The 18,298-nt window shown below is 53.4% G+C and overlaps 1 protein-coding gene across 2 annotated transcripts in view; it reads left to right on the forward strand.

Moving 5' to 3' along the window:
- The first annotated feature begins 8,169 nt into the window (after nucleotides 1–8,169).
- The window catches only part of Rims4 (regulating synaptic membrane exocytosis 4), a 54,114-nt gene continuing 43,985 nt past the window's right edge, over nucleotides 8,170–18,298 (forward strand). The window contains exon 1 of one of the 2 annotated variants that reach the window (XM_040274150.2): nucleotides 8,170–8,330. In XM_040274150.2, the coding sequence (XP_040130084.2) occupies nucleotides 8,234–8,330 (97 nt within the window). In that variant the 5' untranslated portion in view covers nucleotides 8,170–8,233. The remainder of the gene's footprint in view (nucleotides 8,331–18,298) is intronic. The other variant, XM_005325293.4, reaches the window with a different exon arrangement.

An 18,298-nucleotide genomic window follows, 5' to 3' on the forward strand; every position in this document is an offset into this window, starting at 1 on the left:
ATCTCTTTTCTTCGTTTTCTTTCTTCTTTAAGTTTTCTCTACTGTTCCAAAGCTCTTGCCATCATTTTAATAAATTCCCAGTGTTGGACAAACTCCCTCTTTAACAATGTAAAAAAAAAAAAAACAACCAACCAAACAAACAAAACCCCCTGATCTTCAAAAAGATTCTAAAAGGATGCATTTTGGTCTAATTAATCAATAACTAATAAGAAGCAGTCATAGGAACCTCTAACTTTGTTCCTGGACTGATTTCATCTGACAAAGAAGTTTTCCTAGTTTTGGCAGGACTTGGAGCCCCGTGATCTGGGTCTTGGTTCTGGCTCAGTTACATTCCCAGCATTCCATCTTTTTTTTTTTTTTAATTAGTTGTTCAAAACATTACAAAGCTCTTGACATATTTCATACATTTGATTCAAGTGGATTATGAACTCAGTTGGGCCTTTTTATATTGTTTTATAAGAGCTTTTTAAATTTTTTTTTTAGATATTGATGGATTTTATTTTATTCTATTTAAATGCAATGCTGAGAATTGAACCCAGGGCCTCACACATGCTAGGCAAGTGCTCTACCACTGAGCCACAACCCCAGCCCCAAGAGTTTTTTATATATTAAGTAATTTATCTATTCTAACCTTTGAAGAAGCTTCCTATGGTTTTAGAATGTTTTACTATCTGATGGGATCATGAATCTGTCCTTCCCTACCTTCCCCAGCCCCACATTTTCCTGACCATTTTTACATGCTTACTTTTTTTCCGTATGAATTATAAAGTCATCTTGCCTAGTACCCAAGGTTCTTTTCCAAAATTTCCCATTATTCTTACAACTCTTTTGTACCCATTATCCCATTTAACCTTGAAACCACTGAATGAGGTCTAGGGGTTTATCGTCCAAAGGAGGAAACTGATCCAAAGGTAATGTGGCTTAAGCATTGCCTAAGATCAGGCAGGAGGGTCCCGGGCCTTTTTCTCCTGTCCATGAGGGTGTGTGAGTGTGTGTGTGTGTGTGTGTGTGTGTGTGTGTGTGTGTGTGTGTGTGCATGTGTGTATCAGCGTATGAGTGTGTGTGTTGGTGGAGGACGACCTGAGAAGAGTGACAATCCTTGCTCCAAGGCTGCTGCAGGTGGAGTCTTGCTTCAGAGCAGACAAAGCCCCGCCTGAGGGAAGCTTGCCTTCATTCCTGGGCCTTCCACCTCTGGCCTTCTCTCTCCTCCTCTGTCTCAGCCTCTGCCTCTTTGGGTGTCTGTTACGGGTCCCATGTCTCTCTTCTAATCTGTCTCTACTCATTGTCTCCTCCTTTCTCTGTTCCGTTTCTTTCTCTTTTTAGATTAACCATAAACCCCTTCACCAGATGGTGAGACACCCCTGGAGGAGAAGTGAGTGAAGAGGCTGTGTGCCCGCCGTGGGCTTCCCAGTGGATGCTCTCCAGGGAGAAGAGAGCCTGGAAATGGCGGGGAGGGGGCAGCAGAGGCAGTGGACTGAGTCCTGCAGCGCTAACGGGTCTGCTTTTGTCCTGCTCTGCCTGACCCTCTAAACGAGCCAGCTTGGTCCTTGCCATTCCGAGGGTTCAGAGTGTCCCCTGGCCCACTACATAACTGTGTAGAACGGTGCTGTCTTTGAAGCTCAGGTGCATCTAGACTCTGCATAAGGAGGTAGGGAAAGGGTGGGTTGCCCATATGATGTGTCCAGAGAGGGCACAGTTATCCAAGGTCACATAAAAGGTGGCGGCAGAGGCACTTACTGGCCTCACCAGCTTCTAGCTCAGGGGTGGACTTTAGAGAATTGCTGAGAATTTGCTGAACTAGACTGACCACAATGATGTGAGAATGATGGTTAGGACAGTGAGTTCTTACTGTGTGCTATGCAACCTGTTAAATAACGTTTGCATTCTGTCACTTACATCCCTACCCCATGCTCCCTGCCGCATCGTGTGGCTTCCTTTAATATCCCTATTTTATAGACGAGAAAACTGAGACACTGAGAAGTCTAATAATTTGCCAAAGAGAGAAGACTGTATTGCAACTAAATGTCAGTGTGACTGAGATGAATGGTTGGATGGACGAAAGAATAAATTAATGGTTAGGCAAATGGTTCAGGGACGTTACTTATTTTTCCTAGATCTGGGGATTGAACCTGGGTGATTCTCTACCATGGAGCGACACCCCCATCCCTGCTTATTTTTTGAGACAGGGTCTCATGTGCCCAGGCTGGCCTTGAACTTGTGGTCCTCCTGCCTCAGCCTCCTGAGTTGCTGAGATTACAGGTCTGTGTCATGGCCCCTGGGCCTTTTTAGTTTATAAAAGATGTTAATATCTCTATTCTCCTTACCTCTGAGTTACGCATTAGCCATTTGAAAGCAGAAATTAATCTAAGAAAATACAAGAGTTCCTCTCCGGCTACCAGTCTGCACAGACAAGGTCACATGCCGTAGCATTCATACACAACCAAAGACTCACCCACCTCAACCAGAATGATAAGAAAAGTAGACACACAGAAGAGGACAAGATTAGAAATCTTACACTTTACACAAACACAGTCCACACAATCCAGTTGCACCCGCATGGACTCTGATAACACTTGGAGACAAGGCAGATGTAGAGAAGGACGTGCCATCAGTAGAAGACACAAGCACGTCCAGGCTCATGCAGATGCAGGACCATACGAAGACCAGGACATGTGGGCCAGGCACAGGCACCCTCCTATCTCTTCTGCCTGCCTGTCTGTCTCCCACACACCTGCACACTCAAATACCAGGACGCATGTTGCATTTAAATCCAGCCGGGACAGCTTAACGCAAGGACACACACCTTGCAAGGACACTTTCAGAGACAAGGTCATTGCTGCACAGGCAAGGACAAAGATAAGTGGCAAGTGTTATAAGACATGCATTTAAAACCTACACACACACACACACACACACACTCACACTCACACTCACACACAAGCCGCTCACTGGGGCTTGCTAATTATGCAAATGCTAGGGGCCACTTCCCTGAGGGCGTCCGACCGCTGTGAGGAGAGGTGCCCGAGGAGGAAGGGTCCCTCCACTTGTGCTGCTTTCTCTGGATGCTCAGAAACCCAGCCATGTTTTGTCCCTCGTCTTGCTGGCTGTCACCCACTCCTGCTCCGGGGATGTCTGCAACTTTCTCAGCTGAGCCCTCCTCTTAGCCCCCCGCCTCCGTCTCCTCCCACCCAGGTCTTGACCACAGGTTTCCGTGTGGCCTTAGACCCTCCGTCTCCCACCTCCTCACGTCCCCTTCTCTTCAGGACACTCTTTCCCTGCCATTTTTCTCTGCTGGGGAAGCAGAACAACCATCAGTGGGTTTTTTTTTGTTGTTGTTGTTGTTCAAATCAGAACTTACTGAAGAGAAGCAGGGGACACTTAACTCCTCCCGCTTCCCCCCCACCCAGCATCCCCAAGACAATTTCAAAATGCAAATGGGAGGGCGGGGACTTTATTTTCTTTTCTGATAAATCCTCAGGGCCAAGAACAGTACAGACTCAAAGCAGGCAACATTTCCAGCCTAAACATCACCTGCCCAGGGAGCTCCTCGTCAGGAGGCTGGGTGAGAGCCCCCGCCCACTGGTAGGTACACACACCCACTATAAAGAGCATAAGGCACTCTGTATATCTTTTGTGGCATTTATCACAATTGTGATTAAAATAATCATAATGAAAGTATTAGATAATGTCATTAAATAATTATTGGCATAATTATTTGTCTAATGTTGCCAAACTTTAAACTGTGAAGGCAGAGGCCAGGCTTGTGTGATCATCCCTGCATTCTGAGGGTTGAGTACAGACTGCTCACAGTGGGCACTTGGAAATTTTACTCAATGAATGTACCTAGTAAGTATCTACTAGATGCCAGCACTCTCCATACACTTAGTCTTCACCATGACTTTGCAAAGCGAGTGTTCATTATTCTTATTTTTTGACGGGAACCCTGAAGGGACATACCTAAGGTCACATAAGCCAAAATAAGAATGTGCACTTAAGTTCATCAGGCAATACTTTTTGAGCTCCGACGGACCTGTCTGACCTTTGCCATCTCCATCTCAAACTGGCAGTTTGTCTTTGATTTCCCATCTCTTCCTTCTCCTGGATCTATATTAGCCTTTTCCCCATCCACAATCTCAAGCAGCCCCGACTGTCGGGCTTGTTCTGAGAATGGATGATCCTCAGCAGGTGCAAGTGCTGGCCACTTAAACTTCCCAGGGAAACTACATATTTAAAAGGCATCAAAGACTTAACGCTTCCAGGCCTGAACTCCTGGTGGAATTTTAGACATGGGCTAACCAAGAGGGAAGGAGTCACCCAGGCAGTCCACCAAAGGCTTGCTTAGCTTCCTCAGGCTGCTTTTCCTCTTGTGTACAACTAACCTCACGCAGTCATTCTTGCCAGGTGAGGAGGTGACCTGGAGCACAGTAGGAAAAGCAAGGCCCAGGTCAGGAGACCTGTGTTCTGCCAACAGCTCTCTCCCCATGTACTGTATGGCTCGAGGCAGTCCCTTGTGCTGGGGACCTCAGTTTCCCTCTCTCCCAGACGAGATGGATGATAGTTCTATTCCATCTAGCTCTGTGCACACAGCTCTGGCAGAGATCTTACTGTGTTGGGTGTTGTTCTAAGAGCTCCACGTTTGTGGACTCACTTGATGGTGATGCCCACACTGTAAGACTTTATCCCTGTTTTACAATTGAAGGAACCAAGGCCGGAGAGATTAATTCACCCACTCAAATTCATTATTTGTCTCTTCTGTGGTCAGTGGTGTGGGGAGAGCTCTGCCGAGCAGCTCCGACTCTGTGTCTCTCATGTGTTGCCAGCAGATGTCAGCAGGGGCTATGCTGAGGTTTGCCAGGCTGGGCACCCAGATGGATCTCTCCCTTGGAGTCTCACTGACAGTCCTCTTGGGCTTGCTCCTCAGAGTCCTCCCTTGCCTGCTCCTTGGAGTCTCTTGGACAGTCCTCTTGGGCTCCTGAGATTCCATGGCTCCTTCCCTGGCCCCCCTATTGCCCTTACGTCTCCTCCCACATGCTGCTCCTCTGCCCTGGTCTTAGGAGGCCAAGCAGAACTGTGGGAAGGACAAACTTTTGAATTAGGCTCCAATCTCCTGCCCTTCCCTCTGTGGCCTTGAGTAAGCCAGTCTCCCTCTGTGAGCCTCAGCTCTTCATCTGTAGAGTATGGGGGAGGGATGCTAAGGTTACCTCCTTCAAAGCTGGGGTGGTTTTCTTTATCCAATCCACAGCTAGTTATTGAGCACCACCTTTTAACCAGGCTCTCTCCCCATGCTCCAGGGAGAGGGAGGGAAAGACAGATAATAACAAACAAGAGAAATGCGCGCGCGCACACACACACACACACACACAAAGGTGTATGTGGGCATGTGTACACATATATTACCCCCCCCCCCACGCACATATGGGATGTGTCAGACAGGGAGAGAGTGCAGCAAGGTACGGAGGATTTGGCTTTTCAGGGAGGGGATTCTGCTACTTTACAAAGGATGACATTTGAAAGTAAGAGTGAGCCCTGTGGCTCTCTGCAAGGGAGAGTGTTTGAGGCAGAGGGAACAGGAAATCTAATGGGTCTGGAGCCCAGTGAGCCACGGGATGTGTTGGAGATGAGAATGGAGAGGTGGCAGAGGCAATGAAGTTAGGACTTGGTAGAATGTAGCATCTGGACTTTGACCCTGAAGGAGAGCGAAGCCATGGGAGGTGCTGGGTAGAGAAGTGGTTAGTTTCTGGATATACTGTGGGTGTAGAATCAACAGGAGCTATTGAAGGGTTGAATGTGCTGTATAAGAGAGAAGTCGAGGATATGTAGTCTGAATAACTAGGAGAATGGAGCTACCCAGATGAGGACGGCAGGTGGGAAGCACTCTTAACCAATGCACCCTGCTGCTTGCTCTCAAGGCCTAAGTTGGGTTCTTGGAAAGAGCTCAAGAGCACCCCTGGTGCCAAGTACTGAGCTAGGTGCTTTACATAGTGTGTGGCAGAATGTACTGGCGATCTCTGCCCTTGATAATCCCCCCATGTGAGTGTGGGTAGAAACTGTGACCAGGATAAGATATCATCACCATGATTATGTTTCATGATACATCCAAGGTGATTATCCAGACAGACCTAATCTGACCACACAGCCCTCTATGAGCAAGCATGTTGTCGGACCAGAGAGCAGATGGAAGCCAGGGAGATTCAAAGGATGAGAAGAGTTTGATATGTATGGTGGCCTTGAAGATGGATAGGACCATGTATAAGAGCCAGTGAACCACTTCCAGGAGCTAAGATTGACTCCTGGCCAACATCCCACAAGGGAACAGAGACCTCAGTCTTGTAACCACAAGGAACCAAATCCTGCCACAACCTGAATGCTCTTGGAAGCAGATTCTTCTCCAGAGCCTGCAGATAGGAGTCAGGCCTGGCCAAATTTGTGTGAGAACCTAAGTGGAAAATGCAGCTGAAGCTGCCCAGGTTTCTAGAGACCCACAGACTGTGAGCAAATAAAAGGCTGTTGTTTTAAAGTCATTGAGTTGGTTGTGCAGCAACTAATGTCCATGCTGTCTTACATAATCCTCACAACCATCCAAAATGGGGGGTGCCCATTGTACAGATGAGGAAATAGAGCCATGAAATTGAGGGTTTCACTCTGCATCACCCAGGATGGCGTCACCCTTGAGATGGAAATGCTGGGCTCCTTCTTTCCCAGGGCATCTCAGCAGGCTGCTTCCTCAAGATGGGTGGGGACTGCTGGGCAGGTGAGCCTGGGAGTCTGGCTGAGTGGGTGGGGGAGCCTCAGGTCCTAGGTCAGGCCAGGGAGCACAGTGTGGTGTTCCCACTGTGCTTCTCTCTGTCCTGGGGCCCTGAGTGTCTGAGCTTGTGGGTGTGAGTGTGAGGACTGTACTCACTGGGGGTGCACATGTGGGAGAGTGTGCAAGTGTGAGCCTGCTGCAGTGTGTCTCAGAGTCCTATGAGTCTGAGGGTGTCTGAGCATCAGAATGTATCTGTCATGGAGTGACTGAGTCTGTGTGGTTGTCTCCATGTGTATGCACATGCCCACTGATGGGTGTCTGTCCAAATGTTTGGCAATGATGAGGTGGTCAGAGCAGGGGGGGCAATGAGTGTGTGCATGTGAGTCTGGAGCTGTGTGTCCATCCAAGTGTATATGTCTGTATGCTGGAATTCTCTGTCTGTGAGGCAGCATGGGCGCATGGGATGTGTGTGCTTGGCCGACCTTCCACAGTTTTTGTGGGATCTGAGGATCTCCCTTGGGTGGGATGCCGGTTGCCAAGGGTGTCCTGCCTGTGGCTCCAAGTGTGTCTACAGGTTCCCATGTGCCTATCTGAGGGTGTCCTTTGCTGTATCTGCCCATGTGGTCCTCATGTGCCAGTCTGAGGGTGTCCTTTGCTGTATCTGTGTGAGTCTTGTGTGTGTCCATGGATTTGTCTGTCTAGATGTCTATGAATGAGTCTGGGTGTGTCTGTCCAGCCGTCTACGTCTGCGTCTCATGGCATCTGTGCTGCCTTCTTGCAGAGGGAATGCCATTGTGAGTGTGCTAGTGATTCGAGGGTCTCTGGGCGAAAGCACGAGTGACAGGGGTCTGCGCTGGTCTCCAAGAGTGGCCCTTTCCAGAGAGTGTCTGTCCCTGGCCGAGGCCTGTCTGGGTCGGTGAGTGTAAGCCTGCATCTGGGCGGCTCTGAGGACTGAGAGTGGGGGTTGGGCGGGCGGGGGGTTCGCCGTAGGACCCGGCGCAGCCAGTCGTACCGCGCGCCTGGCTCCCGGCGCGCACACCTGCGCGGACTGTGGCGGCGAGAGCGGGGCGCAGCCCGCACCCTTCGGCTCCCACGCCCCGCAGGCAGCGCCCCCTCCCCCGGGCGGCGCCGATTGGCTGCGGCGCGCCGCTCGGAGCCCGCCCCGCGCGGCCGGCGGGGGGCGCCGCGGGCCAGAGCGCGCTGCGCCGCCACCGCCGCCGCCGCCGCCGCCACCGCTGCCACCGCTGCTGCCAGGAGCACAGCGCGCCTCCGACTCCGTGCGCCGCCAGCGCCCGGCCCTCCTGTCGCCCGCCCGCCCGCCGGCCCCGCCGCGCCCGCCAGCCCCGCCGCGGAGCCCCGGGCCGGCCCCGGGCCGCTGCCACCACGCCGCGCGCCGTACTCCGCGTCAAGAATGGGGCGGCCAAGCTGCCCAAGCCGCCCGCCGCCGCCGCCGCCGGCGCGGCCGAGGCGCCCGGCGCCGGCGCGGGCATGGAGCGCTCGCAGAGCCGCCTCAGCCTGTCCGCCTCCTTCGAGGCGCTCGCCATCTACTTCCCGTGCATGAACTCATTCGACGACGAAGACGCGGGTAAGCGCGCGGCCCGCCCCCGACCCCGGGGGTGTCCCGGGATCCAGATCCGGAGGCCCCCTTCTGGATCCGGTGCACCCTCAGAGGTGGCCTGTGTCTTCTCTCCACCCCAGCCCCTCTCGGGAAGCGTCCCCAGGGTCTCCTTCCCATTCCACGGGACCGCAGGGGCTCTAGGATGGGCCGTCTTCTAGACTTCCCCCCAGGGACCTCTAGGTCGTTTGCACCCTTTTCTCGCAGGTGGGCCCTTGGGCCGCCAGGACCCAACTCTCCCTACTCACCTGCGCCTTCCGGATGCCCCCTGACTTGTTCTTAGATCTGACCTGTCACCGTCCCTGAGTCTCTAGAATGTGCCCACTCTTCAGACCCCTCGGGGCTCCGTCGCGCCCCGCGCCATTGGAGGTGGCGCACAGACCTTGCCTCTCCATCTTTGGCTGCACCCAAAGGCTCCCAGCCCAAGACCCCGGCCTGGCGCCCAAGGCCTAGAGCGCCCCCATTTGACTCTCCTCCCCTTCCCCCACAGTCTGGGGCTCTGGACTCTAGGTTCTTATCTGACTGGGGCAGTCACCGGGAACCTGCCAGGTGATGCCCTTTCCTCCGTTTTCTTCCACGTCTTCCAGGAGGTGTAAGGCGGCGCCAACTCTACACTTGCGCGCGCGCTAGTGTGTGCCCCTGACCTCGTGTGCTCTTGTCCCCGGAGTGGCCCTTTGGGGTGGGCTGAAACAGGCCACCATCCTGCGGCCTGGAACCTGCTGCTCCCAGGCCTGCGTGCAACCTTAGCCAGAGCCCCAGGGGCGGGAGGCTCCCGCCGGAAACAGCTTTTTGGGGCTCTGAAACCAGGCAGAGGGAACCTGAGAGCTCCAGATTTGGTTTTGGGGTGAGGAAGTGAATCCAACAACAGGTGGGGTAGCTAGAGGGCTTGGGCGAGAGTTCTCCAAGGAGTGCCAGCTTGAGAGTCAGAATCAGGTTTCAGTCTTCATTCTTATGAGCCATGACCTTGGGTAAGACATGACCCCCCCCCCACCTCCAGCTTCTGTTTTGCTCATCTATGAAAATGAGGATGGCAATGCCTCCACACAAAGCTTTGTATGGTGTAGGGTGGGGTTAAAAGTGTTTTGTGAGCTGAAAATCTGAGAGTATTTGAATTCAGTGAGGGGACAAAAAGGAGAGGAGAGTATGTGTTGGGGAGGAGCAAGAAGGTTTCATCTACACTTTTGAGACTCTGATGAAAATATGGATTCTCTCTCCTCAAATACATAAGTGCTTAATCTACAGAATTTAGCCTACAGTTCTGGGGAGTTCAGGGGCCCAGGATTCCACTCTCTGCCTGCTGGGACCCTTATCTGGACAACCCTTCTCTCTAGGTTCTGCCAGGGAATGGAGTGGTGGGTGATGGGCACTCACCTGTAGGAGGCAGGTGGGGAAAAGGAGAGGTCTTCAGAATCTGTTGTCTGGTGATGAATGGGGCAGACCCTTATAGACCTTCTTGTTGTTGACCCGAAGGTGGGAGTGGGGGTAAGATGGTTACCACAGAGCCATTTTATGGGATTGCCATTTTACAGAGCAAATAATTGAGGCCCAGAGGCTTCAGTCTCCCCCTTGAAATAGCTGAGGGAGTCTCCCTAATGCCGTGGTCTCCACTAGTGCAAAATTGAAGGGAGGAAAGCAGGCTACCTTGGGGGTCTGGAGGAGGTGACAATGGCAGAGAAAAAGGTAGGGCAGGAAGCCCCTAGCCCAGGTAAGCTGGCTCCCAACTCTTGCCAGGTGGCCAGGCACTTCTGAAGTTCAGCAGGTCACTTAGGTCTCAGGAGCCTGCTTGGGCAGGAGCGTGGTTTTGCAGTTTTTTCCTCCTGCAAAAACTGAGGCAGCACAGTTTGTTTTTTCTCCAGAGTCATGCTCCATGTCATGGGTCAGACACCTTGGCTGAAGGTGGCTTGCTCTAGGTTTCACTTAAGTCAACAGAAAACTGCATGTAATATCAGTGATATCTTTAAAGGTTCACCTTATATTGTTTTCAAGAAGATTTAAGTTCTTAAGTGTTGCACTTGGAAGAGATTTAGAAATCATCCTATGCAGTCCCTTCTATACTCTCAGTGGGCAGGTGTGGGTGTGTATTTGTATACATGTGAGTGTGTATGTGTATGCATGCGTGTGTGTGTGTGTGTGTGTGTGTGACTGAAGCCCTGGTATGTGGTGTGTGTATGTTTCTGTGTGTTTATAACCCAAGGTCAACCAATGTAGCAGGTACAAATCTGAGACTAAAACCAGGTTCTCAGTTCTCAGAACATCAGCAATCCTCTTTTTGAAAGAGAATGGTTTTAAAAAGCTAGATCTCACTGTGTAGAAAATGGTGCCCAGGTGAGGAGGCCTCAGGGAGTAGCTGGTGGCTGAGGGTTCAGTGTGGGCATTTTGAGCTCACTGTCTGCTCATCTCTAGGGCTGCCAGGAGTTTGGGAGGGGGAGGGAGAAAGTCAACTTTCATTTCCGGAAGAATAATGAGTGTCTGGTGAAAGTCGGAAGTGGGGAATGTTGTCTTGGTGCTTAATTTTTCTTGCTCTTCCCAGTCATTAATTTCCTTCTAAAAGAAGCCTTTTGGATGCATCCTTCAGAAAGCACTTGGCTGAACTAATTTCTAAACGCAGTTGGAAGAGTCTCTGGGCTCCTGGACAGAGCTGGCTTGGGCAGGAGGCTGTCGGGTGCAGGCTTGGCTCCACCTGTCTCTCCCCGCTCCTGTGGCCCTCTTACTGCCTGGTCTGTCCCCTGTCCCTGATGGCTCTCTCGGAAGTGTGTGTGTCTGACAGGCCTCTGGCTCATCTGGGAGGCTCCCCTTTGTTGCCAGCTCCCGTGGAAGGCCGCTTTCCCATCCACAGCCATCCTCAGGCTCATCTGCCCTCTTCCACTGGTTTCCTGGGGAATGGGCTAAGGAGGGAACTGTTCCCCCTCTGCTTTCCATTAGCCTTAAATGGGCAGAGCACATTCCTCCTTTGGACTTGGGGGCTTTGGACACTGGGGTGGGCCAAAGAACCTACCTTCCTCTTTCCACACCTTTCTAGCCACCATCTGGCCCAGGAGGCTGGTCACTGCAGGTTCCTAGATTCCTGTTGAGGGGCATCTTCTGTGTGCTTGCTTTTCTTAGAATGTTGTTTTTGCACTTTTCCCGAGGATGCAGGGGCTTCAGGGAGGCAGGCTCCAGGGCATTTGTGCCTGGGTTTATTGCTCAGCCTTGCTGACACTGAGTTTGTGATTGGGGAGGTTTGGGATGGGGAGGAGTTAGACATGAGACCCCGTTTTCTCAACTGTATAAGGAAGTAAATAACAGCAGGAACCCTCACAGGGTCAGTGTTTCTCATAGCACCCCCGCAAAATTTCATATCCTATTAACACCCCCATTTTCAGATGAGAAAGCTGAGGCACAGACTTAGTAATTTGTTCAAGGTCACTCAGCCAGGAAGCGAGGGAGTTGCGATTTGAACTTGGGCACTCTGACTCAAGCATCTATGCTTTTAATTAACATACTGCTTGCTGTTCAAAGACTCGGGACAGAACCTGGCATGAGGTCGATCGCAATGCATGTTCACTTTGATCTGTCTTAATACCAGGTGAGAGTTGTTTCTGAGCATGACTGTAAAGAAGAATTTGTGGGCTTGGGCAGGTAAAAGACTGATTCTCAAAATGTTATTATTAATAACCTTACTAGGCAATTTTTTTTTTGCCTTATGATTACTATTATGGTAAAGCTGGAACTTCCTTTGAAGCGGTTCTTAAGATGGAGACTTGGGGGACTTGTATGCCAAACAGAGGGTAGGAAGGATTCTGGCTGCCCTTTTATGTGACCACTCGTTTGGACCACATCCACAGGTCTGCCCTGGCTGCTGTGTCCTGGGGCATAGTAGCTGGGAGCAGGGGTGGATCTCCTTTCCAGTGGATGCACTGGGAGTTATTGCACTGGGGTCTGAAATTGGCAATGGGGCTCCTGAGCCTGACCAAGTGGTTTCAGCGTCCGGTTCTCCCCCGCCCGCTCAGGAGAAGGGCGGAGAAGTTGGAGCAGCCAGCTCTGATTTGCCCAGAGGATGGATGCTTCGATCCGGTGCAGGGAGGAAGTTGCCATGGCAACACCAGCCGGCTACCAAGTCCCTCTGCTAACGGTTTGGGCCACATCTCTGGGCTGGAAGCCCTTCATGGCACCGCCCTCTTCCGTTCAGACCAAATCTGATGCAGTGGTGGTGGGGGCCTGGTGGGTGGGGCCCACAAACTAGTACCACAGCCTCCCTCCCCCTCCCCCATATTTGGACAGAGGAGAAATGGAGGTGGTTGTCGAGTTACTTCTGGGTTGTGGAGGTGCTCATATCCTGCCAGCCAGATCCTGGCAGGGGGAGTCAGAATTTGATTGTCCCTGTCCCCACTCCCAGGCACCCGGAGTGAACATTCTGGACCGACCCCCACCCCTGTCCACACGGTTTGGTAGAGTTTTCTTTCCCAGACCAAGTGCTAACTTTTGTCCTTGAAATTTGACCTGAGCTTTTTCTGGGAAACAAAATGTCCTGCTGTCCCTCCCCTTCCTCTGGGGGTGGTGGAACAGAGGGAGCCCTTCAGCTCTAGAAGGGGGCTGGGCTGGGTGGGGGGGTGGCTTTTTTGAATAGGCCACCTGAAGGCATAAGGTTGAGGCTTTAAAGCCTCCACTCCTACCCTTACCCTTGGGGCAGGCCACTTCTGTCCCCCACCCCTGTCCTCTCTACCCACCCCCCTCCCATTTACCACCTGGTCTGTAATCGCCCGACGTTCTGGGAGCTGGGCAGAACTCTTCTGGGTTTGGATGACTGAAGCTTGGTAGAGAGTCGAGCCGATTATTTCCCTAGTTCAGGCTGAAGGGTGGGGTGACAGTGCGCACCCAAACCAATTCATTTTAATCAAATTTTCCTGAAATAAGTATCTGGGGAAAATTAGGGGCATGAGGTTCCAGCCCTCCATGTGGCCCTGATCCTTGGTCTGCAGTTTGCTCTGAGCCTTTGGGGCTCCTTCCTCAAGCTCCCGCCTCTTCCCCTTCCCTGTCCTCCCAGACTCCTGGCTCCAGCTCCCTGGGGCTGCAGTTGCCAGGGGCCACCTGCCTGGGTTTGGTGGGAAGGGGAAGGAAGGCCCCTCCTCCTCGGCTCCCTCTGGGGATGAGGCTCTGCCTCCTTCTCCACCCACCCCCAGGCCCAGAGGCAGAGCCAGTTCCAACTGCAGGCTGAGTGGGGGGCGGCCAAGTGCGGAGGAGGAGAGCCGGAATGGAAGGAAGCTGCCCTGAGCTGCCCTTCTCTCCCGTCTTGGGGCCTTTCTGCCACCCTCACAACCTTACTTCCGGTGTCTTTTAGAAACTGTTGGAAAGGCGCCGCTTCTGGAGAGGGTGCTGAGAATAGCGCACCATCTCCCCGCGTAACCCCTGCCTGCACGGGGCCCAGGTCACCCTGTCTTTCTGGAGTGGAAGGAGAACCTGGCTTGGGTTATCAACTTGCCCTGTGACCTCAAGCAAGTCTCTTAACCTTCATGAGCCTCATCTGGAAAAGGGGTTAATGCCCTTGGCCTGAGCATCTCAGGATGGTAGAAATAGAATAACTGAGGGCCTCTCAGCCAGGCTCAGTGCTTTGCCTGATCTCATGAATCCTGTAGCTGAGGGTAGCTGCCGCTGCAGATGTACCCATTCCGCAGATGAGCCAAGTCAGGCAGCTGGAGCAGTGTGCACGGTGACGACTCCAGCCCAGCCGAGTTGGCTGGCAGCCACCTTCCGTCTGCGGGCATGAAATGAGTTCCCAGGTGGGAAAGGGCTGTGCAGTCTTCAGGGACTCTACTGGGGCTGTCATAATAACAAGGGACAAAGGCCAGGGTGCAGGGGCCTGTTCAGGTTCCCGCCTGCCCTCCAGGGTCCACTGCTCCACTGCAGCTCTTGCCTGGCCATCGGTTCCTGGATGATCCCATCACAGTCGGCCAGCAGCTGCTGCGCCTGCCTGGCCTCCTTGAAGAATCCAGTCTGCCCTGGCCCTGGGGGCCCAGCCATCACCTGCCTCTCCAGACCGATGTAGGCCAGGGCTGGATTATATTTAACGCTGTGCTATTTCCACTTGACAGCTCCGGAGCGCTGTCCCCCCTCCCCGTCTCCTTCCTCCCCCCTCCCCTTCTGATTCACTCGGAAACTGACGAGGCTGATGTCAGCGCCTTATTCTTAGCCCCCGTAATTGTAACTGCATTTAGCAGTGCGCACTTCATTAACAGTTTCTGCGGTGGGGGAGTGAGAGGACCGTGTGGCTGGGCAGGGACACGGGTGGAGGTGGGAAGAGGGACCTGCTGCCCGGACCCTGGCCAGCTGCCTGCTTTGGATGGGCCAGCTGGGTAGGTTCCAGGCCTGGCTTTCCAAGACTAACAGTCCTGGAAGGACCCTTGGAGAGCATCTCGTCCATTCCCTTCACTGGGCAAAGAGGGACACCGATGCCCAAAGAGGTGTAGTGGCTAGCCAAGGTCACACGTCAAGGGTCCAGGGTCTGACCTCTGAGTCCAGGTTTTCTTGTCTGGTATTTATTCATTCAACCAATACTGAATTAGCTGCTTGGTGGTAAACAATCTGCTAGGCATGAGAGGTTTATCGGGGAACAGTGCAGACATGGTTTCTGCTCTCATGGAATTGTGGGCTGAGGGAGACGGACAATAACCAGGTGAGTAATTAAAAATAAATAATTTTAGATTGTGTTAAGTGGAATGAAAATAAAAAGTGACAGGATAGGAGAGAGCATGAGTGAGGTGACCAGAGAAGCCACACTTGAGTTGAAGCCTAAAGGACAGAGCCAGCAATAGGATATGAGGAGAAGAGTATTCTGGGCAGAGGGAGATGTTGTGCAAAGGCCCTGAGGTCAGTGTGAATGTGAGCTTTAGGAGACAGCAGTCTGGCATGTTACAGGAGTGGGTGAGAGGAGGAGAGGTCAGGGACATGAGCATGGTGGGCATGGGGGGTGGAGATCATCACAGCCCTGGAGACAATGGTGGGGAAACTGAGGTCCAGAGAGGAGAAAGGAAAGGCCTTCAGCTGGGTCAAGTCAGAGAGAGGCCAAGAACTCCTGCCCCCGGCGTCCCTGACTCTGCTGTTCCTCAGGCACAGATGGCTGTGCCTTTAAATGCACAACGCGGCTTCCTTGGAGTCCTAGCTGGAAGGCACTGTGGAGTCAGGGCAGGGCCCCTTCTCCCCACCCTCCTGCTGCCGCACTCCTCTCCTCTCACCTGAGCCGGACCCTGCGGGGGCAGGAAGAACCGGCTTTGGAATCCCAGAGATCTGGATTTCCACGCTACTTCTGCCACTTCTGGCTTGCGTGGCGGCGTTGGGCCAGTTGCTCTCCCTCCCTGGGGCTCAGCTTCCTCCTCTGTAAACTGGGCCATCATAATAGTAGGTACTTCAAAGGGTGATCGGGAGGAAAAGGCGGTGAAAGCAGAGACGCACCCCGCCCAGAGCTGGACCTGCGGGGTTAAGCGTCCTCAGCGGTGGGGACCCGCGAGGCCGTGTGCCAATGCCTGGCACGCAGGGGCACTCGGTCAGCGGTGGCCGCTGCGGTTCTCATCGCTGTGGCCAGTTGAACAGGGCAGAGCCGGGCTGCTCAGTCTCCCGCGAGCCCAGAATCACCAAGGGGGCTTGTTTGCACACAGACTGGGGGACCCCACCCTCGTTTCTCTTTCGGTCTGGGGTGGGCTCGTTTCTGACCAGTTCCCAGGTCATGCTACCCTGAGGCTGCTGGCCCAGGGACCCACACTGACAACCACGGGTGAGACTGGCCGCAGAAAAACGAGGGTCTCTTCAGTGCCCCTCCCCGAGTCTGGGATGCTGGGCTCCAAATTCAGCCCCGATGGCGTCTCCGTGTCCCTCTGGTTCCTTTAGGGCCTCCGGTCCAGGTGAGCCTCAGCTGCTGCCTGCACAGGGCTGACCACGAGGACCCCACGAAGCCATCTGAACAAGTGATGAGTGAGCCAACACAGCAACCGGCAGGCCACGCTGGGCTCCCGCAGCCCTGGGGACGCTGGCTCCGGTCTAGCACCTTTTACCAGACAGAACAGGTCGGAGGCTGGGTGTTGACACCAGGAGGTTCATTTCAGGACAGGTCTTTCCTGGGAAGAAGTCAGTCAAAGGAATGATGGCGGTGGAGAGTCGCAGTGCTGGGAAATGCCACCAAGGCAGTGTCCCCGGCCGGCTTGTTGAGCCGTTGCTGAGAAGGGGGTGCTGGTTATCCTCCAGCAGGAGTCGGGCTTGTGGTGAGATGAGCTCTCTCCCGGCCCAGCACAACTCAGGGTCAGGAGACAAAGGCACACAACAGAGTTTCTGGACGGGACACGGACTAAACCCATGTTCTCCGAGAGGGGTGGCTTGGGGTAGAAAGCACAGACTCTGGAGGTGCGGAGATCCAGGTTTGTGCCTCTGCCACTCGCTGGCTGGGTGTCCCGACTGCGTATGGGACTGGTGTGGGCCTCAGCCGTGTCCTCTGCAAAATGAGCAAGAGTTCCAGGCGGCTCGGGAGGATGGGAGGCAGTGCCCGAGCCGCACACAGAGGCACTGCAGAAGTGCAGCTGCTGCCTGCCCTGCTCCCGCCATCTTCCTGAGCCCGGGGCGCGCACACCTGGCTGCGGAGGGTGGGAGCGCCGCCCCCTCTGGCCCTGGCCTGGTGGGTGTGTCTGCTGTGTGCCTGGTGGAGCCCGCGAGGCTGCATTCAGGGTCAGGAAAGGAGAATTCTGTTCAGCTGCTGAACTTCAGAGTCTTCTCCGGCTACTTCTGGTTGTCTCTCCGCCCTCAGTTTCCCCATCTGCTGAGTGAGGGTCCAGGGGGCTTGGTGTAGACACCCCCAGAGTCTCCCAGAGAGGAAGGACACCGCGCAGGCCTACCTCCACTCCTCCTGTGCGCGTCTCTACTCTCCCGTCACCCAGTGGGCTCACTGTCATCCCCCAAGAGCCATTTCCTACCAGAGTTTCTTTCTAGATGATCTTTGGTGACTAGTCATTGAATAATTTCTAAAATAAGTATTTTGGGAATTAGTTAATGTACACATACACGAGAACAGTCTGCAGGGAGGGACTGGTGCTTTACCATTGAGCTACCTCCTCATCCTTTTTAATTTTTTAATTTTATTTTTTGGTACCAGGGATTGAACTCAGGGGCACTCAACCACTGACCCGCATCCCCAGCCCTGTTTTGGGTTTTATTTAGAGACGGGGTCTCCCTGAGTTGTGGAGTGCCTCACTTCTGCTGAGGCTGGCTTTGAACTCACGATCCTCCCGCCTCAGCCTCCCGAGCCACTGGGAAATTTTTTATTTTTAAGACAGGGTCTCACTCAGCAGCTTAGGGCCTTGCTAAGTTGCTGAGCCTGGCCTGAAAGTTGTAACCCTCCTGCCTCAGCCTCCCAAGCTGCTGGGATTACCAGAGGGATCTCCATTTGCTCAACACCTCACAGCAGGTGGATGGCAAAGCCAGAAATAACACTAATGTTTCTCGACCCCAGGTGCTGAGTGTTCCCCAAGTGCAGGGTAACCAGTAGCCATGATGGACCCTGCTTGAGGCATCAAGGCTGTGCCCTGCATCTCCAGCACTTGGTGTCCCTGGTAGATGCCGCCTGGAGATGTCCTGGGAGTCGGTGGGAGGATATATCACTAATTGGGGTCTATAATGGAAATTAATTAGTTCCTTAGCAAATGTCTGGAGAAACATCTTTCATCTGCCTGGGCCCAATACCCAGCCTGGACCAGGTGCCTCTGGAGCCCAGCCAGGCCACAACCAAGCCACCCCCCAGCCATATGGCCTCAGGAAGCTGCCACTTCTGCCCAGCTTCTGTTGGTCATGCTGAGATGGGGCAGAGGGACCCCAAACCTGGCAGCCTGGCCTCGAGGGCAGTGGGTAGTTGCCTCCAACAAGGGGGAATTTAACATGGCTCTTCTCTGGACTTGTTCTCTGGACTCCTGACAGTCTCTTTGGAC

The sequence above is a fragment of the Ictidomys tridecemlineatus genome, chromosome 5 (assembly GCF_052094955.1).
Source record: "Ictidomys tridecemlineatus isolate mIctTri1 chromosome 5, mIctTri1.hap1, whole genome shotgun sequence".
NCBI lineage: Eukaryota > Metazoa > Chordata > Mammalia > Rodentia > Sciuridae > Ictidomys > Ictidomys tridecemlineatus.